The 26,325-nt window shown below is 47.7% G+C and overlaps 1 protein-coding gene across 1 annotated transcript in view; it reads right to left on the bottom strand.

Annotated features, from left to right (window-relative positions):
• The window catches only part of ABCC1 (ATP binding cassette subfamily C member 1 (ABCC1 blood group)), a 192,634-nt gene that overhangs the window by 69,695 nt on the left and 96,614 nt on the right, over nucleotides 1-26,325 (bottom strand). The window contains exons 10-14 of the mRNA XM_007986551.3: nucleotides 25,368-25,529; nucleotides 20,935-21,027; nucleotides 17,472-17,675; nucleotides 4,937-5,083; nucleotides 1,379-1,466 (exon numbers count right to left, since the gene is read on the bottom strand). Of these exons, the coding sequence (XP_007984742.3) occupies nucleotides 1,379-1,466; nucleotides 4,937-5,083; nucleotides 17,472-17,675; nucleotides 20,935-21,027; nucleotides 25,368-25,529 (694 nt within the window). The remainder of the gene's footprint in view (nucleotides 1-1,378; nucleotides 1,467-4,936; nucleotides 5,084-17,471; nucleotides 17,676-20,934; nucleotides 21,028-25,367; nucleotides 25,530-26,325) is intronic.

Raw genomic sequence — 26,325 nt, 5'->3', positions numbered from 1 at the left:
ATGACACGGGCTTTATAAGTGAACGTGTCACTGCACTTTGAGACATTAATATTAATTTTTTTCTTCTTTTTGAGATGGAGTCTCCCTGTGTTGCCCTGGCTGGACTATAGTGGCGTGATCTCGGCTCACTGCAACCTCCGCCTCCTGGATTCAAATGATTCTCCCGCCTCAGCCTCCCGAGTAGTTGGGATTACAGGTGCCCAGCACCAAGTCCAGCTAATTTTTATATTTTCAGTAGAGACAGGGTTTCACCAAGTTGGCCAGGCTGGTCTTGAACTCCTGACCTCAAGTGATCCGCTCACCTCAGCCTCCCAAGGTGCTGGGATTCCAGGCGTGAGCCACTGTGCCCGACCTAATATTTATTATTAAGTGCCTCGAGAGATGGTTGCAAACCAGATCCCTGGCTCAGGGGGATGGGCTGGGAAAGGATAAATAAACAAGCTACAAAATAAACAAACCTGTCAATAAAAATGCATGGCCGGGTACGGTGGCTCACATCTGTAATCCCAGCACTTTGGGAGGCTGAGGCAGAGGGATCCCTGAGCCCAGGAGTTCAAGACCAACTTGAGGAACAAAGCAAGACCTTGTCTCTCCAAATAAAAAAAATTAATATTGAAAAAAAAAAAGCCCAGGAGAAGTGGCTCATGCCTATGAGCCCAGCACTTTGGGAAGCTAAGGCAGGTGGATTGCTTGAGCTAAGGAGCTCGAGACCGGCCTGGACAACATGGTGAAACCCTGTCTCTATAAAACATACCAAAAAATTATCCAAGTGTGGTGCTGCGTGCCTGTAGTTTCAGCTATTTGGGAGGCTGAGGTCGGAGGATCACCTGAGCCCGTGAAATCAAGGCTGCAGTGACAGTCGTGACTGCCACTGCACTCCAGCCTGGGCGATGGAATGAGACCCTGTCTCAAAAAAAAAAAAACAATCCAAGTAACACTCTGCCAAAGAAAGGTACTTTTGTTTTCCTTATCTAGATAAAACTCAGCCTCAGACCTAAGTCTGCACAGCTTGTGGGTGGTGGAGGCTGGCCAGCCTCCAGAGTCCTCATTTAGCCCAGAATAGAATCAAGGTCAAAGCCTTGGAAAGTGACTCCCAGGAGGAAGCCTCAAGCAGCCGCTGCCCCTCAGCAAGAAAACAAGAATGCAAGTGCAAGTTCGCCCTCCTGGGAAGCGTAAGATAGGACAGAGGCCTATGCGGCCAGGCTTCCCTTCCCTTCTGCCGGCTCTGCAGAACCCTTGTCTCCCGGGCTCTCGCAGACAAGCGGCTGGGCAGAGTCAGACCTGAGGGCAGCCAAGGGAAACAACCGCAAATAGGGAAGACCCGGTGGGAGATGGGAAGGCGGCCACTTCCAGAAACCAGGACCAAACACACACACACCGTCTTTGACAGGCCGTCGCTCGATGCTGTCAGGTTCCAGCTCCTCATGGGAGAGAAAGATCCTCAGGCGTTTGAGGGAGACACTCGCCTATACAGAGAGCAATGGTAGGGGAGAGTTATTTTTAAACAGCTTTTTTGCAAAACAAACCAAGGTTAACTTCCAGGGGTTTCCCTGGGTGTGGAGGGGCACACACCCTCCCTTATTTCCGAAGGTCCCACATTTCTTAGAACCAGTGTACACTTTAGTATTAAACAAAACAAAACAAAACAAGACAAAAAAAGAAAGAAACAGGTTTTGGTTCTGCTTTGTTTTAAAAGCCCACAAAAGGTATTTCAGAAAAAAAAATGGGCAAATGACTGGGCGCGGCAGCACAAGCCTATAATCCCAGCACTTTGGGAGGCCGAGGCAGGCATATCATTTGAGGTCAGGAATTTGAGACCAGTCTGGCCAACATGGTGAAACCCCACCTCTGCTAAAAAAAATATATATTAAATTAGCCTGGTGTGATGGCAGGCACCTGCAATCCCAGCTACTCGGGAGGCGGAAGTAGGAGAATCACTTGAACCTGGGAAGGCAGAGGTTGCAATGAGCCAAGATCGTGCTACTTGCACTCTAGCCTGAGCGACAGATTGAGGCCCCATCTCAAAAAAATAAATAAAAAATAAATAAAAATATAAGAAGAAAAGGGCAGAGGCCTGGTGGAAAAGGGACTCTGGAAACATAACAGCAAACGCAACAGAGCCAATTCAAACAGCCCAATAGGACAGGCATTTCTGAGATACGCCAGAAAACTTGGATATGGGCTGAGTATTATTGTAAAAAGTTATTGTTAATTTGCTTAGACATGATGATGGTGCTATATTATGTCGGAAGAAATGCATGCTGAAGTATCTGTGGGTGAAATGTAAGGGGTCTGAGATTTGCTTTAAAATTATTTGGCAAAGAAAGGAAAGAATGAAGGGATAAATAGCAGACTTTAGCATTAAAAAAAAAATGGAGGGAGAGAAGGACAAGGGAGGGATACTTAAAAAGAACGAGATAAAACAACTGTGGCAAAATGTTTTGGTTTCTTTTTTCCTCTTTTTTTTTTTTCTTTGAGACAGAGTTTCGCTCTGTCGCCCAGGCTGGAGTGCAGTGGTGCCATCTCAGCTCACTGCAAGCTCCGCCTGCAGGGTTCACGCCGTTTTCCTGCCTCAGCCTCCTGAGTAGCTGGGACTATAGGCGCCCGCCACCACACCGGCTAATTTTTTTGTATTTTTAGTAGAGACAGGGTTTCATCATGTTAGCCAGGATGGTCTCAATCTCCTGACCTTGTGATCCGCCTGCCTTGGCCTCCCAAAGTGCTGGGATTACAGGCATGAGTCACCGTGCCAGGCCTTGGTTTCTTGTTTTGAGACAGAGTCTTGCTCTGTTGCCCAGGCTGGAGTGCGGTGGTACAAATATAGCTCACTGCAGCCTCAAACTCCTAGGCTCAAGCCATCCTCCTGCCTCAGCCTCCCATGTAGCCACTGCAGGCATGTACCCCACACCCATTTTGTTATTTTTTGTAGAGATGGGGTCTCATTATGTTGCCCAGGCTGATTTCGAATGCCTGGACTGAAGCAATCCTACCACCTCAGCCTCCCAAAGTGCTGGGATTACAGGCCACTGTGCCCAGCCAAAAAATGCTGATGTTGAATCTGAGTGATGTGTACACAGGGTTCATGTTGTATTGTTCCCTTTTTTGGAGATGAAGTCTCACTCAGTCACACGCAGGCTGGAGTGCAGTGGCGTGATCTCGGCTCACTGCAACCTCCGCCTCCCAGGTTCAAGCGATTCTCGTGCCTCAGCCTCCAGATTAGCTGGGATTACAGGCACCCGCCACCACACCTGGCTAATTTTTGTACTTTTAGTAGAGACAGGGTTTCCTCATGTTGGCCAGGCGAGTCTTGAACTCCTGACCTCAGGTGATCTGCCTGCCTTGGCCTCCCAAAGTGACGGCAGGTGTGAGCCATCATGCCTGGCTTTTTCTTTCTTTCTTTTTTTTTAATACCAGCTCACAAGCTTAAAGCTATTCTACTTCTGTGTACACTTGACATTTTTCATAATAAAAAGGATTTTTTGTTTTTGACAAAGCCTGCAATCAGAGTTGTACTATCAAATTTTAAGGTTGATTTGTCTATGTAGTTGAAATGGAGTTTTCAAAATGAATGTTCGCAATGCTCGGAAAAAGAATGTGAAAATACTGCAGCAAAGCGACAGGAGCTTCCAACACTGCCCAAGTGTGACAGAGGAGAAAGCCATCCCTCCTTACACAGTCAATGGCACAAATTTTACAAATTCTACAGGGTCTACATTTTTTTTTTTTTTTTTTAAAACAACAACAACAAAAACAGGGTCTTACTCCCTTCACCCAGGCTAGAGTGTAGTGGTGTGACTATGACTCACTGCAGCCTCAACTTCCCAAGCTCAGCTGCTCCTCCCACCTCAGCCTCCTGAGTAGCTGGGAGTATAGGGGCACATCACCATGCCTGGCTAATTTTCATATATGTGCGTGTGCGTGTGTGTGTATATATGACATATATATGACAACATATGACATATAATACATATTATATATAATACATAAAATATAATATATAATATATAATAAAACATATATAACATACATAACATAAAATATATATTTATATATATTTTATATATATATATATATATTTTTTTTTTTTGGTACAGACAGGGTTTCACCATATTGCCCCAGCTAGTCTCAAACTCCTGGGCTCAAGAGATCCACCTGCCTTGGCCTCCCAAAGTGCTGGGATTACGGGCATGTGCCACCATGCCCAGCCGTAAGGCTGACGTTTTTCTTTTCTTTTTTTTTTTTTTTTTTTAAATTTTGAGACGGAGTTTTTGCTGTGTCACCCAGACTGGAGTGCAATGGCACGATCTTGGCTCACTGCAAACTCTTCCTCCTGGGCTCAAGCAATTCTCCTGCCTCAGCCTTCTGAGTAGCTGGGATTACAGGGACCTGCCACCACACCTGGCTAATTTTTGTATTTTTAGTAGAGGGTGCACCATGTTGGCCAGGTTAGTCTCGAACTCTTGACCTCAGGTGATCTACCTGTCTCAACCTCCCAAAGTGCTGGGATTATAGGCATGAACCACTGCGCCTGGCTGTAAGGTTGGGGTTTCTCAAAGCGTGGGTGGTGAAGACCTATCAGTGGGTTGTAAAATCAATCAGGTCAGACAAGAGCTACATTTTCGGGAAAAAAAAGGATAGGAATGGCGGAGGAACAGAAGAAGAGAACAGAGTATTTCACAAAGATTCTTCCAGAGCATGGGAAAGCCTTTGAATTAAACTTGATTCATCTACTCACATGCGAGTTCTCTGTCAAGAAGTCAAACCCATTTTCTTTCTTTCGGGCATGACCAGACAAAAGCATGGCAGCCGTGGTCCAGGCCTCATGGAGCCCGATTGGGAGCGTGATCTAGAGGCTGCGCTCAGGGGCACTTCCATGCTTTTGCGGCCTAGAACCCCAAGGCCCCCTCTCTGAAGTCGCCCCAGCTTCCCCCTGTACCTGCACGATGCTGCTGATGACCATGGGGAGAATGTTCAGGGGAAACCGGAGGATGTTGAACAAGGCCAAAGACACGAAGGCTTTCTGGGCATCCAGGATGTTGTTCTTGTCAATGGTCACGTAGACGGCAAATGTGCACAGGGCCACCTGCAAGCAGAACGTCCAGTGCTGATTGCTGTGCCCTGAGTGAGAGTCATCATTCTAGGAGCAGTGACAGGCCCTGGGGACACGCTCAGGCCCTCCCCAGGTGGCCACAACTGGCCGGCTGCTGGAGCTCGTGCAAAAGCCTGGTGCAGGATCTGGCACACAGCAGATGCTCACTAAACACTCCAGGAATGAACTGGATAAATCAATGATTAGGAGCCCCAAGAACTGGCCTCTCCCATCAATTTTCTCGGCGATGTTCTAGAGGGGCATTCTTAGTATTCCTCAAAAGCACCAAGCACGATCCCCAAGCCAGGCCTTTGCCCCTGCAGTTTCCTCTGCTTGAAACCATCTTCCAGTCGGGTGGCCGCCTGGTTCCTCCCTCTCACCATTCAAGAGAGATGCCTCTCCCACTCTATCCAAACAGCCCTGCCATCTGGCCATCACCCCATGTATTTTCAGGGTCTCAGCACTGTCATTTCATTGCTACTTCCTGGAAGGTCATACGGCTTAAAAGTAAAAACCACACGCTTTGCCGTCTATCCGCTGTGGGGCCCTGGTTGAGTTATTTCACCTCTCCAGGTGAGCCTCTCTTTTCTCACCCATAAAATGGGAGTCATGACATGCTTCTAAGGGCTGTTGGCACTTACGAAGGGTGCTTTTATGCACAGGGCCCAAGCACGGTAAAACTCAACAGATGGCAGCTGTTTTTATTTCTTGTTACAGGATTTGGTCCAAATTCCTTCGATCATTCTTCCAAGGAATCTATTAACCTGGTTCCATGAGCAAGAGCCTGGTCCCACGGGCAGGCAGAGCTGGTTCGTGTTCTGGCTCTGACATTAACAAGACAGATGACGCTGAGCCACGGCATAGAAATTTTCCAGGCGTCAATGCCAAGAGGGAGCCAAGGTGCTCAAAATGACAGGGACACATGATCCCTGGATGCAGGGGTGCAATCATGGCTCACCACAGCCTCGACCTCCCGGGCCTAAGCATTCCTCCCACCTCAGCCTTCCGAGTAACAAGGACTACAGGTGCATACCACCATGCCCAGCTAATTTTCTTATTTTTGTACAGACAGGGTCTCCCTATGCTTCCTAGGCTGTTCTTGAATGCCTGGGCTCAGGCCATCTGCCTGCCTCGGCCACCTAAAGTGCTGGGATTACAGGCGTGAGCCACCATCCTGGCTCCTGTCTTCTAAGCAGTAACGACACACTGGCATCCTACCTCACGATACTTTTTTTTTTTTTTGAGACACAGTCTCATTCCTTTGCACAGGATGGAGTGCAGTGGTGCGATCGCAGCTCACTGCAACCTCTGCCTCCCAGGGTCAAACGATTCTCATGCCTCAGCCTCCAAGTAGCTGCGATTACAGGCGCCCGCCACCATGCTCAGCTAATTTTTTTGTATTTTTCTTAGTAGAGTTGGAGTTTCACCACTTTGGTCAGGCTGGTCTTGAGCTCCCGGCCTCAAGTGATCTGTCTGCCTCAGCCTCCCAAAGTGGTGGGATTACAGGTGTGAGCCACCATGCCCGGCCCAGAGATATACTCTTTACTCAAAAGAGTCTACGTGTATCTACATGATAGATTATTCAGTCATAAAAAGGAGTGAAATTCTTACACATGCTAAAACATGGATAAACCTTGAAAACATCATGCTAAGAAACCAGTCAGATGGCCGGGCAGGGTGGCTCACACCTGAAATCCCAGCACTTTGGGAGGCTGAAGGAAGTGGATCACCTGAGGTCAGGAGTTCCAGACCAGCCTGATCAACATGGAGAAACTCTGTCTCTAATAAAAACACAAAATTAGCCAGGAGTGGAGGTGCACGCCTATAATCCCAGCTACTCAGGAGGCTGAGGCAGGAGAATCGCTTGAACTCGGGAGGCAAAGGTTGTAGGGAGCCAAGGTCGTGCCATTGCACTCCAGGTGGGCAACAAGAGCGAAACTCCATCTCCAAAAAAAAAAAAAAAAAAACGAAAGAAGCAGTCAGAAAAGGTCACCTGTTGTTTGATTCCATTTATATGTAACGTCCAGAGAAGATAGAGAGAGACAGAAAGCAGACTAGTGGTTGCCTGGAATGGAAGGTTTGGGGAGCAAGTGACAACAGATACAGGGCTTCCTTTTGGGGTAATGAAAATGTCCTGGAATTAGTGGTGACTAATTCATTTTTTTAATACAAAAAACCCACCGGGTGACCGTCACACCACCTACACGAAAACCCACTGGGTGTCACACCACCTACACGAAAACCCACCGGGCGACCGTCACACCACCTACACGAAAACCCACTGGGTGTCACACCACCTATACAAAAACCCACTGGGTGACTGTCACACCACCTACACGAAAACCCACTGGGCGACTGTCACACCACCTACACGAAAACCCGCCGGGCGACCGTCACACCACCTACACGAAAACCCACTGGGTGTCACACCACCTACACGAAAACCCACCGGGCGACCGTCACACCACCTACACGAAAACCCACTGGGTGTCACACACCTACACGAAAACCCGCTGGGTGTCACACCACCTACACAAAAAAACCACTGAATTGCACACTTTCAAATGGTGAATTATATGTTCATTAAAAATATAAATTTGGATGGGCATGGTAGCCCATGCGTGTAATCCAAATGCTTTGGGAGACCAAGGAGGGAAGATCACTTGAGGTCAGGAGTTCGAGCTGAGCCTGGGCAACAAAGCAACGCTGTGTCTCTACAAAATCTTTTACAAAATAAGCCAGGCAGCTGGCTCCATGGCTTACGCCTGTAATTCCAGCATGTTGGGAGGCCGAGGCAGGTGGATCACCTGAGGTCAGGAGTTCAAGACCAGCCTGCCCAACAGGGCAAAACCCTGTCTCTACTAAAAATACGAAAATTAGCTGGATGTGGTGGTGTGTGCCTGTAGTCCCAGCTACTAGGAGGCTGAGGCAGGAGAACTGCTTTAACCCGGGAGGTGGAGGTTGTAATGAGCCGATTGCGCCATTGCACTCCAGCCTGGGCAATAGAGCAAGACTCCGTCTCAAAATAATAATAGTAATAATATTAATAAAAAATAAGTCAGGCATAGTAGCATGCACCTGTAGTCCTAGCTACTAGGGAGGCTGAGGCAGGAGAATCACTTGAGTCCAGGAGGTCGAGGCTGCAGTGAGCTCTGATTGCGCCGCCACACCAGCCTGGGTAACAGAGTGACGCCCCCATCTCTAAACAAGTAATTTTTTTTAAAGCACCTCTCCAAAATCAACCTATTTTTCAGTGTAGAAGTCAAAGTGCTGACTCAGATCCCAGGGCCCAGCTGGTTTGTAAAGTCCCTTCCCTGTACCTCGTTTGGCTTCATCTGTCACTCTCCCCTCACTCCCACTGTTTCAGCCTCCATGGTTATCCCACCTATGAACGGGCACAGTAATGCCCCGGGGCCTTGCACGTGCTCTTGCTACCCCTGGTTGGCCTCTTTACCTCCATCAAGTCTTTCCTCAAGTGTCAACTTCTCAGCGAGCCTGGACCACCCTATTTAAAACTGCAAGCCTCCCCTATTACAAAGACCTGACTCTTTTCTTTCTATAGCACTTAGGATGGCTTTCTCTAGCACTAGGATTTATTTATTGTGCCTACTATTTCTTGTCTGTCTCTCTCCGTGAAAATAAATATTCCACGACTGGAGATTATTACCTGTAGTATTCGCTGCTGTATTGTCAGAGCCTAGGACAGAGCCCAGGATATGGTGCTCAGTGAATGTCTGCTGGGTAGATGATGGACGGGTGAGAGTGGATAAATGAGTGGGGAAGGGGTGGATGAATTTGCCTTAGGGCGGAAGAGCACATCAGAAGTGTCTCTTTAGCAGTAAGCAAGCCAGGCCTCAGGCATCTCACCACCAAAACGTACCAGCCCCCTTGGTGAGCCAAGTATCAATCGATGCTGGCTGCTGGCAGCACAGGGCACGTACAGAGAGGGGACAGGACAACATCATGCAGCCCCTTTCAGGTCCACAGTCCTGGTTTCTCCCTAAGGAGGAGGTCATCTAGCCATCCGCCCCTCAGTTGTTAACTGAGCACCTATTATGCACTGTGGACTGAGGTGGGCTTGGCAACCCTGAGACACACAGCCTAGTGGAAGCACAGGTTTTAACAGATTCCCAACAGGCAGTGTTTGGAAATTTGAAGAGGCTGGTAGGATGGGCACAATGACTGGGGCTCCAGGCAGGAGGAGACTGGAGTTTGCAACAGTCTTGTAATAGGCGAGGGTTAAGGGTGCAAAAGTCCTTCATACACAATGAGGAGCACCTGTACCCTAGGTGCCTTTTTTGAGAAACATGGAAAACCAACGAACAGAACCCCTACACTCTAGCCCCCCTTCTAAAAACCCTGACGCCCTGTGGGCAGATTATCTGCTCTCACTGCCTGCCTAGCATCTACTGCACTGTTTATGGCAACACACAGTTTTCTCTGGGGGAATTGAACTTCTCCCAATCTCAACCTATGAGCTTCAGCCACAGATGAACCTCCTTCCTCACCCCCTACCTGGGCCCCAAGTCCTGAAAGACATGATCCAGGCCTGGCTGACCCAAGCATCCCATCTCCCTGGCCTCAGTGACTGGTTCAGGAAGAAGCGTGTGATCGACCACAACCAATGAGACTCAATCCCACAGCTCTGCCGGAAGTATTAGGGGAAAATAAGACTCCGCTCACTCGGGTTGCTGAGGCGACAAGATGATCAGGAAACTGCCAGCTCATCAAGAAACCACCATCAAGACAACAGAGCTGAGAGTCAGAGACGTTGTTCTTCCCAACATTAGCTTGGGAACTCCCAGATCTAGTCATGTCCGTAACCCCATTCATGCTTAAAAGTCTTTTTCTAGACTTTTCAGTTTTGTGACTCAAAAATCCCCCTCTTCTCTTACTCTAGTTGATTTAAGCTAGGTTTCTGTTATTTGCAGGACAGTTCCTAACGAATATGATTTATTTCAACCTCTCATTCATGCATGTATTTATTCATTTACCTACATACATTTACGGAGCATGAACCATTTGCCAAGTTCCCTATACTTGGAGGGTACGAGCACAAAATGACAAGGTCTGACTGGGCGTGGTGGCTCACGTCTGTAATCCCAGCACTTTGGGAGGCTGAGGGGGGTGGATCACTTGAGGTCAGGAGTTTGAGACTAGCCTGGCCAATATGGTGAAACCCCATCTCTACTAAAAAGAAAAAATTAGCTGGGTGTGGTGGTGCACACCTGTAATTCCAGCTCCTTGGGAGGCTGAGGCAGGAGAATCAGCTGAACCCAGGAGGTGGAGGTTGCAGTGAGCTGAGATTTTGCCACTGCACTCCAACCTGGGCGACGGAATGAGACTCTGTCTCAACAATACACAAATGTATAAACATATAAATAAATAAAATGACATGGTCGTGGCCGTGTCTCCATGGACCCTAGGATATGATCAGCAGAGAACTACAGGACAGGTCATTACCATAGAGAATGATGAATTACTCGAACAAAGGGAAATTCAGGGTCAACAGAAGGCAAGAAGCTCACAAATCATCCAAGACAGAAAATGTTAAATACTGACGGCTGCCTGGCAATGCTATTTTAGGAAAGTGCATTAGGTGGACGTGGTAAATGCCAGGCTTGGCATTCCAAAAAAACAGTCCCATCAGTCCCCAGATGGCATCCCTGGCCTTCCCCGGCCTCTGTGTTCCATCACACCTACCGCTGGGTAAACACCTCATCGTCTTTGAAGCACAGGAATGCACCAGTGGAAAAAACACTCAGACACCTTCCAGGGGAACTGAAGGCCACATATTTTATCCTAATGTAGTCAGAGGCTTCGATGCCTCGGCCAGGACCAAGGTCTCCAACTGACACCCAGGCCCCTCTGTTTCTTGCCGAACCGCTCAACAAACTCTCTCTCTGGAAACTCCGGGAAACTGAATGGCAAGGAAGGTCAAGAAAAGGTTAAGTAAGGCCGGTAGTGGGGTTCAGAATCTCACATCTGTAATCCCAGCTACTCCAGATGCTGAGGCAGGAGGATCACTTTAGCTCAGGAGTTGGAGGTTGCAGTGAGCCATGATCAAGCCACTGTACTCCAGCCTGGGCAGCAAAACAACACCCTGTCTCTAAAAAAAAAAAAAAAGAAAAGAAGAGAGAAAAGAAAAGAGGGGAGGGGAGGGGATGGGACGGGAGGGGAGGGGATGGTAGGGGAGGGGAGAGGAGGGGAGGGGAGGGGACGGTAGGGGAGGGGAGGGGAGGGGAGGGAAGCGAAGGGGAAGGGAGGGGACAGTGTGGAGGGAAGGGGAAGGGAGGGGACAGTGTGGAGGGAAGGGGAAGGGAGAGGACAGTAAGGGAGGGGACGGGGGGAGAGGGAAGCCAAACCAGTCCTGCTCTTAAGCATCATCTGCTGTGCTTTCCTAATGGGGAACAGGGCAGGAAGTGATCATATAAGTTTGGTGACAACCTGGAAACTGGGGGTTTTGCCAACGAATCCAATGCGCAGAGGAAAAAGCTATGCGAACACTACACATCCCCTCCTAAGTGGGACACAAGTCACAGACCAAACCTCATCACCTGCTCCCTCTGGCTTTGGACCTTTTCCTCTAAGAAAGACCTTTCCAAATGCCATCAAGGCCAGGCGCAGTGACTCATACCTACAATCCCAGCACGTTGGGAGACAGAGGCAGGCGGATTGCTTGAGCTCAGGAGTTTGAAAACGTCCTGGGCAACAAAGTGAGACCCTGTCTCTGCAAAAATTACAGAAAGTAGCTGGGCATGGTGGTGCATGCTTGTAGTCCCAGCTGCTTGGGAGGCTGAGGTTGGAGGATCACTTGAGCCTGGGAGGCAGAGGTTGCAGTGAGCCAAGATCATGTCACTGCACTCCAGCTTGGGCGGCAGAGTGAGACCCCGTCTCAAAAAAAAAAAAAAAAAAGGCATGTATTTCTGTATGACTCTTACTATCACTTGTATAAAAGTAAAGTAAATAGAATCATGTAACCATAACTACATGTATGACATGCATCCATCATTACAGTGATACAGACATAGACTCTCTCTGGAAAAACACACAAGAAACATGGAGAGAGGGAAGCAAGGTGACCGGTGTTAGGAGGAAGGGCTTGGGCCTTTCACTATGGACTGTGATTCTCAACTGTGAGAATTTTGTCCCCCAAGGGGACATTTCGCAATGCCTGGAGCCATATTCCATTGTCACCACTGGGAAGAACAGGGAGAGGTACGACTTAGCATCTGGCAGGTAGAGGCCACAGATGCTGGGAAACATTCTACAATGTGCAGGCCAGGACCTACAACACAGGGACAAAGGATGACCTGTTGGCGAATGTCAGCAGGCTGAGGTGGCCAAGTGCAGAGAAGTCCGGCTGTATGAATAGCATCTGGTGCAGCTTTAATTATGTTTCACCATATGCAAATACATTACTTTCTACTTTTTAAAGTAAGACCGACCAGACAAGGTGGCTCACGCCTGTAATCCCAGCACTATGGGAGGCCAAGGTGGGTGGATCACTTGAGGCCAGGAGTTTGAGACCAGCCTGTCCAACATGGCGAAACCCCATCTCTACTAAAAATACAAAAAATTGGCTTGGCATGGTGGTATGCGCCTATAATCCCAGCTACTCGGAGACTGAGGCAGGAGAACTGCTTGAACCCTGGTAAAACCCCATCTCTACTAAAAATACAAAAATTAGCTGGGCATGGTAGTGGGTGCCTGTAATCCCAGCTACTCGGGAGGCTGAGGCACAAGAATCGCTTGAACCCAAGAGGCGGAGGTTGCAGTGAGCCAAGATTATGCCACTGTACTCCAGCCTGGCCAGAGAGCAAGACTCCGTCTCAAAAAAACAAAAAGGAGAGGCTACGCGTGTCAGCTCACACCTATAATCCCAGCATGATGGGAGGACAAAGTAGGTGGATCGCTTGAGGTCAGGAGTTCAAGACCAGCCTGGCGAACGTGACAAAAACCCATCTCTACTAAAAATATTCAAATTAATAAGGCATGGTGGTGCGTGTTTGTAATCCTAGCTAGTCGGGGGACTGAGGCAGGAGAATTTCTTGAACTGGGAGGTAGAAGTTGCATTAAGCTGAGATGGCACCACTGCACTTCAGCCTGGGTGACATAGCGAGACTGTCTCCAAAGGAAAAAAAAAAAAAAGTTTGTCAGTGCAGCCCAGTAAAGTCAAGGGACCGGAATATAAGAGGAATGCAATGTACAAGGCAGAATGCAGGGGCATTGGAGCTGGAAGTGATCTTAGGGAACACGGAGTTACAGAGGGACAACAAGATGCCATTTCTTGCTCAACTCCAGGCCACTGGCACCAGTCACCTGGAGGGCTGCTTGAACATAACTCAGTGGGAAAGAACCCCATGAGTGACTGTGGGTGTCTGCTGTGGGCATGAGGAGTGAGGGCAGGGCCCTGTATTTGACATGCTTGGAATCTAACCCCTTCATTTTCCATGTGACAAAACCTAGAGCCAGTGAGGTGAGATGACCAGCTTTGGGGTCACACTGTGAGCTGGCAGTAGAACGTGGCAAGTGTCCTGAGTCTCAGAAGAACATTCCAGTCCTCTAAGCCAGGGGCTGGCCAAGGATGGCTGAGGTCCACATTTGGCCCACACCTGTTTACATGCGGCCCATGAGCTCAGCATTGATTTCCTTTTTTTTTTTTTTTAATTTTTTTTGAGACAGAGTCTTGTTCTGTTGCCCAGGCTTAGAGTGCAGTGGCATGACCTCAGCTCACTGCGATCTCTGCCTCCCGGGTTCAAACAATTCCCTTGCCTCAGCCTCCCAAGAAGCTGGGATGACTGGCATGCTTCATCATGTCCGGCTAATTTTTTTGGGGGGTCGGGGGGAGGGGAGAGGTGGCAGGCAAAGCAAAGGGTCTCACTCTGTTGCCCAGCCAGGAGTGCAGTGGCATGATCTTGGCTCACTGTAACTTCTACCTCCTGGGTTGAAGCAATCCTCTTGCCTCAGCCTCATGAGTAGCTGTGACCACAGGTGAGCACCACCACTTCCAGCTAATTTTTGTATTTTTAGTACAGATGGGGTTTCACCATGTTGGCCAGGCTGGTCTCAGTCTCCTAGCCTCAAGCAACCCACCCGCTTCAGTTTCCCAAAGTGCTGAGATTACAGGCATGAGCCCCTGCACCCAGCCAGATTTCATATTTTTTAAAAGCTAAAAAAAAAATTAAAAGACTATTACATGACACATGCAAATTCTATAAAATTCAAATATTGGTGTCTCCAAATATATTTTTACAGGAACATAGCCACACCCGTCAGTTTTCGTATTATCTAAGGCTGCTTTTGCACTATGCTAGAAGAGACTGGTATTTGTGACAGAGACTGTATGGCCCGGAATTCCGAAAGTATTGACAGAAAAAGTTTCTTTACTCCTACTTTCTGTCAGTCTCTCTCAAACTTTAGTGTGCATATACAGCACCTAGAGAACTAGTTACAACTCAGATTCAGTTTCAGTGGATCTGGGCTGAGGCCTGAAATTCTGCACTGCTAACAAGCAACAGGTGATGCCATGGCTGCTGGTCCAAGGATCACACTGTAGGTAGCGAGGATCCACTCCAGTGTCTCTACATGTCGACCTGAACCAGCAGCAGCAGTACCTAGGGATATGTCAGGAATGCAAATACTCAGGCCCCACCCAGACCTGCTAAAACTGAAAATATGGGTGGGGCCCAGAAAGCTGAGTTTTATAGTAACGAGCCAGCAAAGTGGCTCACGCCTGTAATCCCAGCACTTTGGGAGGCCAAGGCGGGTGGATTGCCTGAGGTCAGGAGTTCCAGACCAGCCTGGCCAACATGGTGAAACACCATCTCTACTAAAGATATTTTAAAAATTAGCCGAGCATGGTGTCGCATGTCTGTAATCCCAGCTACTCGGAGGCTGGGATGGAAGAATAGCTTGAACCCGGGAGGTGGAGGTTACAGTGAGCCAAGATCGTGCCACAGCAATCAAGCCTGGGTGACAGACTGGGACTTCATCTCAATAGATAGATAAATAAAACAAAGTAACAAGCTCTCCAGGTGATTGTGATGCAGGCTTGAATTTGAACACCATCTCTCCTGCAGTTCCAGACCCTGACAGATGTAAGGCAAGACTAAGAAAACTCACTGTCAGCATGAACACGCTTTTGCAAATGCTGAAACGGCTGCAGCTTCCTTAGACGTTCCACCTGCAACCCAGCTAAGATGAAGCAGGTGGTAGTTTAACAGCAAAGTTCCATATTCATAAACATGTTTAGCTCCGCTTCACAGAAACTTGCCAGAAAAACATACAATTTGCCAACCTGACCAAGAAGGAATAGTTGTAGTGAGCACGACATTACAAAAACAATCACACTGTTAATAAAAAGACAGAAAGAAAAAACAAACACAGGGCATGATCTGAAGTCATCCTTCACCATTAACTGTTTTTAACTGTGCTTAAAAGGGAATTTCCATAGTCCATCTCTGTGTGGTCTCCTGATTTGCAGCCAATTTTGCAAAATGGTAGGTTGCACTGTTGTCTTTAAACTTTTCAAAGTCAGTTAGGCAGGGATAGACCCGTTACCATACCGCAGGACAGGTGCCAGAACTTTCAGTGTAGCAAGGATCATAATACCAAAAAAAAAAAAAAAAAAAAAAAAAAAACAGGGAACAACCTGTTTTTGCAAAGAATGGGAGAAAGGGTAATTCCAGCAGGGCACATCCACACGTGAGACAAGCATCCATCATGAACACAAATGAAGCAAGCCAGGCATGGCAGCGGTGCACCTGGAGTCCCAGCTACTTCAGAAGCCAAAGCAGGAGGATTGCTTGGGACCAGAAGTTCAAGGTTGCAGTAAGCTACGATCGCACCACTGTACTCCAGCCTGGGGGACAGAGTGAGACTCCAGTTCAAAACTCCCGCCCCCCAAAAAAAACTAACATGAAGCAGATCAGAATGAATGAACCAAGACTGTATATTATTAACTACACAAAAGAGAACACTATGTACAGTATGATTCCATTTAAATCTGTCAAAATATTTAAATACCTAGATGCTTGTCCATTTTTTTCTAAAAGCATACACGAAACTGTCACTTTGGAGGAGAGGAACTGATGGAAGAGAGGACAATACACTTTTCGTTTTACATCTTTCTGTATTTTTTTTTCTTTTTTTTTTTTTTACAATGGATGACAAATATTTGTTCAGCACCTGCTATGCACTATTTTACATACTGAGGATATAGCAGTCAACAGAAAAGACAAAAATGCCATCTGGAGTGGGGAAAGGCAGACGATAAAATAAGTCTATTGGAATTTTTTTTTTTAACTTTAAAAAAATTTTTTTTGAGACAGGGTCTTGCTCTGTTGCCCAGGCTGGAGTGCCATGGCTCAATATTGGCTCACTGCAACCTCTGCCGCCCAGGTTCAAGGGATTCTCATGTCTCGGCCTCCTGAGTAGCTGGGAATATAGGCATACACCACCATGACCAGCTAGTTTTTTTTTTTTTTTTAAGCAAAGACAGGGTTTCGCCAGGTTGACAGGGCTGGTCTCGAGCTCCTGGCCTCAAGTGACCCACCTCGGACTCCCAAAGTGCTGGGACTACAGGCATGAGCCACCGCACCCAGACCAAAATAAATAAATTTTAGAGTGTGTTTAGACCATGCCACTTGACACATGGCCCACGGGACACTGACAATTCACACTTTGTGACCAGTTGCTGACAAAATAAGGAGGCAGCACCATAATGTAGATCAACTATAGCACCAACCGTGCCATTTGGCTCAGCTCACACTTTGTTTCTTGCAAGGCTATCTTAACACAGCAAGCAGAGGGCACTGGTTTACATCCTGGCACAAGCTGCCTATATCACAGTGAACAGATCACAAACAATTCCTAAACAGGTTGGCTAAGAAGCTGCTAAATGTGAATAAAATAAAGAAGAATGGAGAAGATGGCAAATGTTTAAGGCAAGTGTTTAGGGAAGGCCTTGCTGACATAGTTACCTTTTTTTTTGTTTGTTTTTTGTTTTTGAGACAAGGTCTTGCTGTCGCTCAGGCTGGACCAGTGCAGTGGCGTGATCTTGGCCCTCTGCAACCGTCGCCTCCCAGGTTGAAGCAATTCTCTCGCCTCAGCCTCCCAAGTAGCTGTGACTACAGGCATGCGCCCCCACGCCTGGCTAATTTTTTTTGTATTTTTAGTAGAGACTGGGTTTCACCATGTTGGCCAGGCTGTTCTTGAACTCCTGACCTCAGGTGATCCACCTGCTTTGGCCTCCCAGAGTGCTGGGATTACAGGCATGAGCCACTGCACCTGGGCGACACAGTGACCTTTTAATATTCAGGTATTCAGACAAAATAAAACATCAAATCATGAGGGCTAGGAAAAATGTGGCTTCACTCACCAGGAAGGGCGTGCAGACCCAAGTGAAGGTGCCCACGGCTGCCAGATAGGCAGACTTCTTCAGCACCTTCAGCTCCTCCTGCCTGATGGCCAGCACCTTGTCCTTGAACGCCAGCTCCCAGGCATAAAGCTTTAGCACCTTGATCCCATTGAGAATTTCATTCATCAGCTTGATCCGATTGTCTTTGCTCTTCATGTGGGCCACCTTGGAAGAGAAGGGCGGTCAACACACCTGGGGTGACCCTGGGATCAGACCATCACTCAACATCACCAGCTATTCTTTCTCATAAATTTTATTATATGCTTTGACATGTGAATATTTTCCATATTGATTTTTTCTTTTCAATAGAGATGGGGTTTCAGCACGCTGCCCAGGCTGGTCTCAAACTCCTGTGCTGGGATTACAGGTGCGAGCCACCTCACTGGGCCTCAACATGGCCGTCTATTAAAAACAGGCCTCCTGAGGGTGGGAGAGCTGACACTGTAATCCCTATAAGCCCTACTCTTGAGTCCCAAGACCACATCAAAGGACCCCGCTATCAAGGAAAAAAAACCCTTCAAATCATGTTAGGTTAGACATTGGAGAAACACACTCAATTTAGAATCCAGAAATAGAGGCAAGAAAAACCCTTCAAGTGTCCAGAAAAGAAGGGATTCAGTCCCTATTCTGCTGACCCAAACACAGGAAACATGGTGGTGGTGGTTTTCTTCTGTGTTTTCTTATTTTTTCTTTTTTTTTTTGTGAGACAGTCTCGCTCTGTCGCCCAGGCTGGAGTACAGTAGCATGATCTGGGCTCACTGCAACCTCTGCCTCCCGGGTTAAAGAGATTCTCCTACCTTAGCCTCCTGAGTAGCTGGGACTATAAATGCCTGCCACCACACTTGGCTAATTTTTCTATTTTTAGTAGAGACGGGGCTTCACCATGTTGGCCAGACTGGTCTCGAACTCCTGACTTCAAGTGATCCACCGACCTCAGCCTCCCAGAGTGCTGGGATTACAGATATGAACCACCACACCCAACCTGTTTTATTTCTTGTCCGCCCAGTTTTCTTTTTTTGGGAACAGCATCTCACTCTGGCATCCAGGCTGGAGTGCAGTGGCACGATCATAGCTCACTGCAGCCTTGAATTCCTGGGCTCAAGCAATCTTCCCACTTCAGCCTCCTTAGTAGCTGAGACCACAGGCACATGCCACCACGCCTAGCTCATTTTCGTATTTTTTTGCAGAGACGGCATCTTGCTATGTTGCCCAGGCCAGTGTTGCACTCCTAGCCACAAGCCATCCTCCTGCCTCAGCCTCCCAAAGAGCTAGGATTACAGACATGAACCCCTGTGCCTGGCCCATGGCTGTTAAAATAGTGAAATGTTTCTGTACTGGCTAGCACTGGTTCCAAACAGTGGATACTTGTGCAGTGCAGTTGTTAAATATTTTTAATACCACCAGCATTGTGTGTATACCAGCAACTTTTCTAGCACTTTACATGTATTCAGACACTTAACATTCACAAGAACTCTATCATTGAGTGCTACAGTCATCCCTGGGTCACAGATGGGAACAATTTAAGCTACATGATCTCAAGGACAGGGACTGAAGTGGGTTCAGTGTCGGGTCACTCAGGGAATCCTACACATCAGAGACTGAAGGGTGACTCGACCCTAAAGGCCCTGCCTCACCAATCCCACCCAACCCTAACCCGTGAGGCCTCTCCTTCCAACGGGCCCATGTCCTGAAACTCATCTCCTTGTGGTACCATCAGTGCAGCCAAGTGCTCCCATTTGAAATTCCACAGCACACCATCAATAACCATCAACAGAAGAGCAGAGAAATAAACCGCACCATCTCTGTTATGGACCAAAAGGCACCAGGTTGGGAGAATGAATTGAAGCTATACAGCATAGCACAGAGAGGCCCCCAAAGCAGGCCACTAAAAGACAAAAATCATGCTGCCATGTAGGCCCATTTAGGTAAAAACAGATATGGTAATATCACACATACACACACACACACAGACAAACATATATAATGGCCAGGCATGGTGGCTCATGCCTGTAATCCCAGCACTTTGGGAGGCCAAGGCAGGTGGATCACCTGAGGTCAGGAGTTCAAGACCAGCCTGGCCAATGTGGTGAAGCCTCGTCTCTACTAAAAACACAAAAATTAGCTGGGTGTGGTGGTGGGCACCTGTAATCCCAGCTGCTCGGGAGGCTGAGGCAGGAGAATTGCTTGAAACCCGGAGGCAGAGGTTGCACTGAGCCAAGATTGCACCATTGCACTCCAGCCTGGGCAACAAAGTGAGATTCCGTCTCAATAAACAAAAAAAACCCACATATATAAAAAGCAAACCTAACTATACCATTAATCAGGTCTGCATATACATACACAGAAAGTTCCAGAAGGAGTTGCTTCTATATATTTGAATGGTTGAGAGAGTAGGGAAGGGGGTATCCCCTTTTAAGTACTTTGTATGATTTAAACTTTTTTTTTTTTTTTTTTTTTGGAGACTGGGTCTCACTCTGTTGCCCAGGCTGGAGTGCAGTGGCACAATTATGGCTCACTATAGCCTCAACCTCCTGGGCTCAGGTGATCCTTATGCTTCAGCCTCCCAAGTAGGTGGGACTACAGGCATGCATCACCACACAAAGCTAACTTATCTATTTGTGGTAGAGACGGGGTTTCACCATGTCTCCCAGGCTAGTCTTAAATTTCTAAGCTCAGGCGATCCACCCACCTTGGCCTCCCAAACTGTTGAAATTATAGGGGTGAGCCCGGCTTGAACTTTTCTATAATAAGAAACCATACTCTATTACTTGTGTATTTAAACATTTTAAAATACAAAATATTTCCAAAAATAAAAACCTGAAAGCCGGGCATAGTGGTTCACACCTGTAATCCCCAACACTTTGAGAAGCTGAGGCAACAGGATCACTTAAGCCCGGGAGTTTGAGACCAGCCTGGGCAACAGCGCAAGGCCCCATCTTAAAAATTAATCACTTATTTTAATTTAAATAAAGACATTAACACCATGTCTGGTACAAGGTAAGCGCTAATAAGGGGGAAACAAGTATGGGGTAATGTGCACTCAACTCTTGAAAGCTGAGTCATACACACACATAATAAACAAGACGATGGGAAACCAGGACTCTCGGAGGCTCCCAGATCTTCTGATTCCAGTCACCGGCCTACAAGGTCTAACCATGTGTCAGGAGCTCTCAATCTTGGCTGCCCAATATAACAACCTGGGAAGCTGTACATCTTGATGTCCAGACCCCACTCACAATAAGTGAATCAGAATCCTAGATATGGGGCCCGGGCATCAGCATTTGTTAAGGCTTCCCAGGTGACTCCAACTGGCAGGCAAGGCTGAGAACCCCAGGGACTGAGCAGAAGGAACTGGACTAAAATCTGCATGGAGAGGCTCCTGTCTAGGGCCTGGCTTGGGGGCCTGCAGAGACACACGCCTTACCTGATACGTCTTGGTCTTCATCGCCATCACAGCATTGACGGGCACCATGAGGACCATCACGGCCACTCCAGCCAGGATGGGAGGGCCCAGGTTCTAAGGAAGGAAAGGAGACTCTTAATCACTCACCAGACAGGAGAAAATAGGGCCCTTAACAGCTTCCCCGGTAGATCAATCCCACGTGGATGCTGCTGACCAAGTTCAGGGCAAGGTGTGTTACTTTTACCCCACAATAGGGTGTTAACAGCCTGTGGTTTCATTCCTGAGCATCTCTCTGGGTCCTCCCAATCCCTTGAAGAATAAGCAGGTCCCTGTTCCTTTCTCCCAAGCGCCTGGGGCCACATGAGTTGTGCAAATTACAACTTTAGAAATCTAATTTTTTTTTTTTTTTTTTTTTTTTTTTTAGGAGATGAGATTTCGCTATGTTGCCCAGGCTGCAGTACAGTGGCTGTTTGCATCAGTGATCCTCCTACTTCGGTCTAGAAAGTAGCTGACACTACAGGTAAGCATTAGGTCTTGCTACATTGCCCAGGTTGGTCTCCAACTCCTGGGCTCCAGCAATCCTCCCAATTCAGCCTCCCAAGTAGCTGTGACTACAGTCACACCACCATGCCCAGCTAATTTTTTTGTTTGTTTTTTTGTAGGGACAAGGTCTCACTATGTTACTCAAACTGGTCTCGATATCCTGGGCTCAAGTGATCCTCCCAACTCAGCCTCCCAAGTAGCTGTGACTACAGTCACACCACCAAGCCCAGCTATTTTTTTGATTTTTTTGTATAGACAAGGTCTCACTATGTTGCCCAAGCTGGTCTCGAACTCATGGGCTCAAGCAATCTTCCCAGCTCTGCCTCCCAAGTAGCTGGGATTACAGGTGCGAGCCACCACGCCCAGCTTAGATTTTTAGAAAGGTAATAAGGTAGTAAGTAGAAAAGTGTGAACATGACCACATGACTGCTTATCCTGCTTGAAGGCTACTTACGAGTTTAGCCCTTGGTTAGTGTCTGCATACTTGCAGGGCTTCCACCATTAACAGAATTGATAAGAGTGGCTCAATGTGCCTCACCTGTTTGTACAAACAATATGGTTTATGCTGAACACTGCTTTCCCTCTGGGAGTCTAGACTTTTGGTATGTGCCAAGCAAAGGGTGCTTATGTGACCTGCCCCTAAAAAACCCCAAGCACTGGGCTCCTACCAAACTTCCCTGGTTGGTAACATTTCACACGCATCATCGTAATGGTGGCCGGAGAATTAGTGCACCTGTGTGACTCTGCTGGGGACTCCCAGAAACCTGTACCTGGCTTCCCTTGAACACTGCCCCATGTGTTCCTTAATTCTTTGCGAATTTTGCTGTATTAACTTATAGCCAGGTGCAGAGACTCACACCTGTAATCCCATCACTTTGGGAGGACAAAGTGGGAAGACAGCTTGAGGGGAGAAGTTCGAGACCAGCCTGGGCAACATAGCGAGACCCCATTTCTAAAAAATAAATAAATAACTTAGCCAGGCATGGTGGTGTGAACCTGTGGTACCCAGCTAGATGAGAGAACAAAGTGGGAAAACTGCATGAGACCAAGAATTTAAGGCTTTGGTGAGCTCACACCTGTAATCTCAGTACTTTGAGAGGCTGAGGTGGGCAGATCACTTGAGGTCAGCAGTTCAAGGCCAGGCTGTCCAACATGGTGAAACTCCATATCTACTAAAAATAGAAAAATTAACTGTGGTAGCGCTTGCCTGTAATCCCAGCTACTGGGAAGGGGGAGGCATGAGGATTGCTTGAACCTGGGAGCAGGAGGTTGCAGTGAGCCGAGATGATGCCACTGCACTCCAACATGGGCAACAGAGCAAGACTCTGTTCCTTAAAAGAAAAAACAAAGTAACAAAAAAACAAGACAGCCCCCACAACAAAGAACTGTCTAGTCCCAAGTGTCAACAGTGCTGAGCTCAAGCAACTACCATCTAAAACAAGATGTGATGTTAGACAGTTTTCTTAATGGTTCATAAACCAATCCTGAAGCCAATTCTAAAAGAAATATTCCAAAAATATTTTTCCCATAGTAGCACTTTTGCGAAAGTAGATTCCCCAAGACATCTGCTTGAAAAGACATTTATTTCGATTTTTATTTTTTCTTCTAGAGACAGGGTCTTGTCTTGTCACCCAGGTAGGAGTGCAGTGGTGTGATCCGAGCTCACTGCAGCCTCTGAACTCCTAGGCTCAAGCAATCCTCCTGCCTCAGCCTCCAGGGTAGCTGGGACCACAGGTAGGCACCACCGCACCCAGCTAATTTTTTTTTTTTTTTTTTTGGTAGAGATAGGGTCTTACTATGTTACCCAGGCTGGTCTCAAACTCCTGACTTCAAGCAATCCTTCCACCTCAGCCTCCCAAAGTGCTGGGATTACAGGCACACTCCACCTATATCTGTGCTCAGCCTATTAGATAATTAAATTCTGGTGCTTTTTTCTGAGTATTATTATTAGAAACACTTTCCTTACCTTCTGCTCTACAGATGTATAAAAAAAGAAAACTACAGACAAATAAACCAGTAATTTTTTCCTCTTCCTTTTTCTCTTTTTTTTTTTTTTTGAGACAGAATCTCGCTCTGTTGCCCAAGCTGGAGTGCAGTGGCACAATCTCACCTCAATGCAACCTCTGCCTCCAGGGTTCAGGCCATTCTCCTGCCTCGGCCACCCAAGTAGCTGAGATTATAGGCATGTACCACCATGCCCAGCTAACGTTTATATTTTTAATAGAGACAGGGTTTTGCCATGTTGGCTAGGCTGGTCTCCTGGCCTCAGATGATCCACCCACCTCGGCCTCCCAAAGTGTTCAGATCACAGGCATGAGCCATTTCGTTCAGCCCTTCTCTTTCAATAACAGGTAATAATTTGAGCTGTGCCCATTATGCACCAGGTCCTGCTGGGGTTGTACCCACGGAAGACACAAAAGTCAGCTGCTGTGTGTCTGCAAGTAGCTGAGATGTTACCCGTCAAAGAGGAGGCAGTACACTGAGCATGAAAAAAAAAAAAAAAAACTATTTCAGAAAGTGAGCCGGGCACGGGGGCTCACACCTGTAATTCCAACACTTTGGGAGACCAGAGAGGGTAGATCAGCTGAGGCCAGGAGTTCAAGATCAGCCTAGCCAACATGGTGAAACTCCGTCTCTACTAAAAATACAAAAAAAAAGAAAAATTAGTGGGCTTGGTGGTGTAGGCCTGTAGTCCCAGCTACTCGGGAGACTGAGGCAGGAGAACTGCTTGAACCTGGGCGGCAGAGGTTGCAGTGAACCGAGATGGCACACTACACTCCAGCCCAGGCAACAGAGCGTGACTCCGTATCAAAAAAAAAAAAAAAAAAACTACTCCAGAAAGTATTATTAGATGAGTTCCTATACTAAAGTTACTGGGATTCAAAATTCAAAAAAACGAGAAAGTCCATCTAATTCAGAGGGGAGGGGAAATCAATGGAAGTAGTGTCTGCTACAGCCTGGGGGGATGAGCAGGCTTTCATCAATTAGGAAGGAAGGAAAGGCAGGTGACAAAGACCCAGAAGTGGCAAAGCACAAGGCATGTGTTGTGCTATGAGCCTCTTTGCTCATCATCATTTTATTTTGGGAACTCTCCCTCCTCACATGGAAGGGCTGTCAATCACATCTCTTCTGCCATGGGAGAGGACATGTGACCCAGTCTGGCCAATCAGAGAACTCTGCCTCCTGGGCCACAGTGATTTGGTTCAGGGGTGTGAACAGGACCAAGCCAGGCCAATCAGAGTGCTCTCTGAGACTGACTCTGACTGTGCAGACAAATGCTGCCTTGTCTTTTCTCTGTCACCTTTATCTGTCAGGATGTTATCACCCCAAAGCTATGGAGCCATGTGGGGAAGTACTACTGAGAATGATGTCAACTCAGAGGACAAGAGGGCTAGGAAATGATGAAAGAGTGAGTGAAACTGAGTACTGACAACATTGCCTGATCTCCGGAATCAATCCACACCTGAAGCTAGTCCCCAGATTTCTGAGATACATGCAGCCCCAAAGTTCCCTTTATTTACTTAGGCTACTTTAAGATAGATGTCTATCCCTTGCAATTGAGAGAATTTCGACACCATAATTAGGGACTAGTGAATAAGTGAGTCTGGTTAGCGTTTGGGAGGATTGAACGGGAGAAATATGTGTCCATTGTAGGGGAGTTAATTACTGACACTGTCAAGGAAAGAGAAAATGAAAACGCCAGGCCACCAAGGAGAACATCAACCTGACAATTTAGGAAAGGAACAAAATACGGAGGAATTGGTTAACAGGCTGGGAAATAAGATATGAACGAAGCCGGAACTGCCAGGGAGCTATACGTGCCATTACCACCAACACCCACTCCCTCAGCCCGCTGCCCACACGTACGAGTCCCTCCCTGCATGCAAAGGGGAACGGCGTCACACACACACCTGCCACAGGAGGTAGAGAGCAAGGATGACTTGCAGGGGGGCTGACCAGATCATGTTGATGTATGTGGCCAAGTCCATGAACCTCTGGGCATCCACAGACATGAGGTTGACGATCTCCCCAACCGTGGAGGATTTTCTGGCTGCATTGGTGATCACCAGGGCCTGTGGGACAAAGGAGAGGGAAGGTGGGTGAGTGCGGCGGGTGAAGAGGCCTGACTCTCCCTCTAGGCCCACGGAGAGGAAGGAGACTTTCAGGGGCGGAAATGCCGCAGAGATCTCTGCTCCTCCCCTCCTGACCTGCCTGCCTGCCCAGGATGCCTTCGTCATCTCAAAGCCCACATTCTTATCCACGGTGCTGCCTCCCAACCTCGAACTCATCAACTGGCAAGGGACCCTAGGCGTCCTCGAACCCAGGTCTTCACATGCTTTAATGTGCACACATGCACTCGGGTTTTTTTGAGGGGGAGTGGTAGGGGGTAGGGGGAGTTGTTTCAGATCCTGCAGGTCTGCGATGTGGCCTGGGATTCTTCATTTCTACCATGCTTCCAGGCTGCGCCAATGCTGCTGGTGCCAGATCCCACTGAAGGACCGAGGGTCTGGGCCAGGGTCTCTCAGTCTTGGCATTCTTGACATCTGGGGCAGGATAATTCTTTGGGGGTCTGTCTATCTTGTACACTGTAGGAGGTTTAGCAGCATCCCTGGCCTCCGCCCACTACATGCCCTCACCCCCAGTTGGAACAACCAAAAATGCCCCCAGATATCGCCAAACATGCCCTGGGGGCCGGGGGGAAATCTCCCTGGCCCTCAAACATGGTTGTACACTATCGTCTGGTGAGTTTTAAAAACACTAAGACATTAGCAGGTGTGGTGATGCACGACTCTGGTCCCAGCTACATGGGGGACTGAGTTTGCAGGATCGCTTGAGCCCAGGAGGTGGAGGCTGCAGTGAGTCAAGATC

Source organism: Chlorocebus sabaeus, chromosome 5 (genome assembly GCF_047675955.1).
Source record: "Chlorocebus sabaeus isolate Y175 chromosome 5, mChlSab1.0.hap1, whole genome shotgun sequence".
Lineage (NCBI taxonomy): Eukaryota > Metazoa > Chordata > Mammalia > Primates > Cercopithecidae > Chlorocebus > Chlorocebus sabaeus.
The sequence above is the reverse complement of the archived record's forward strand: the minus strand, read 5'-3'. Positions and strand labels throughout refer to the sequence as shown.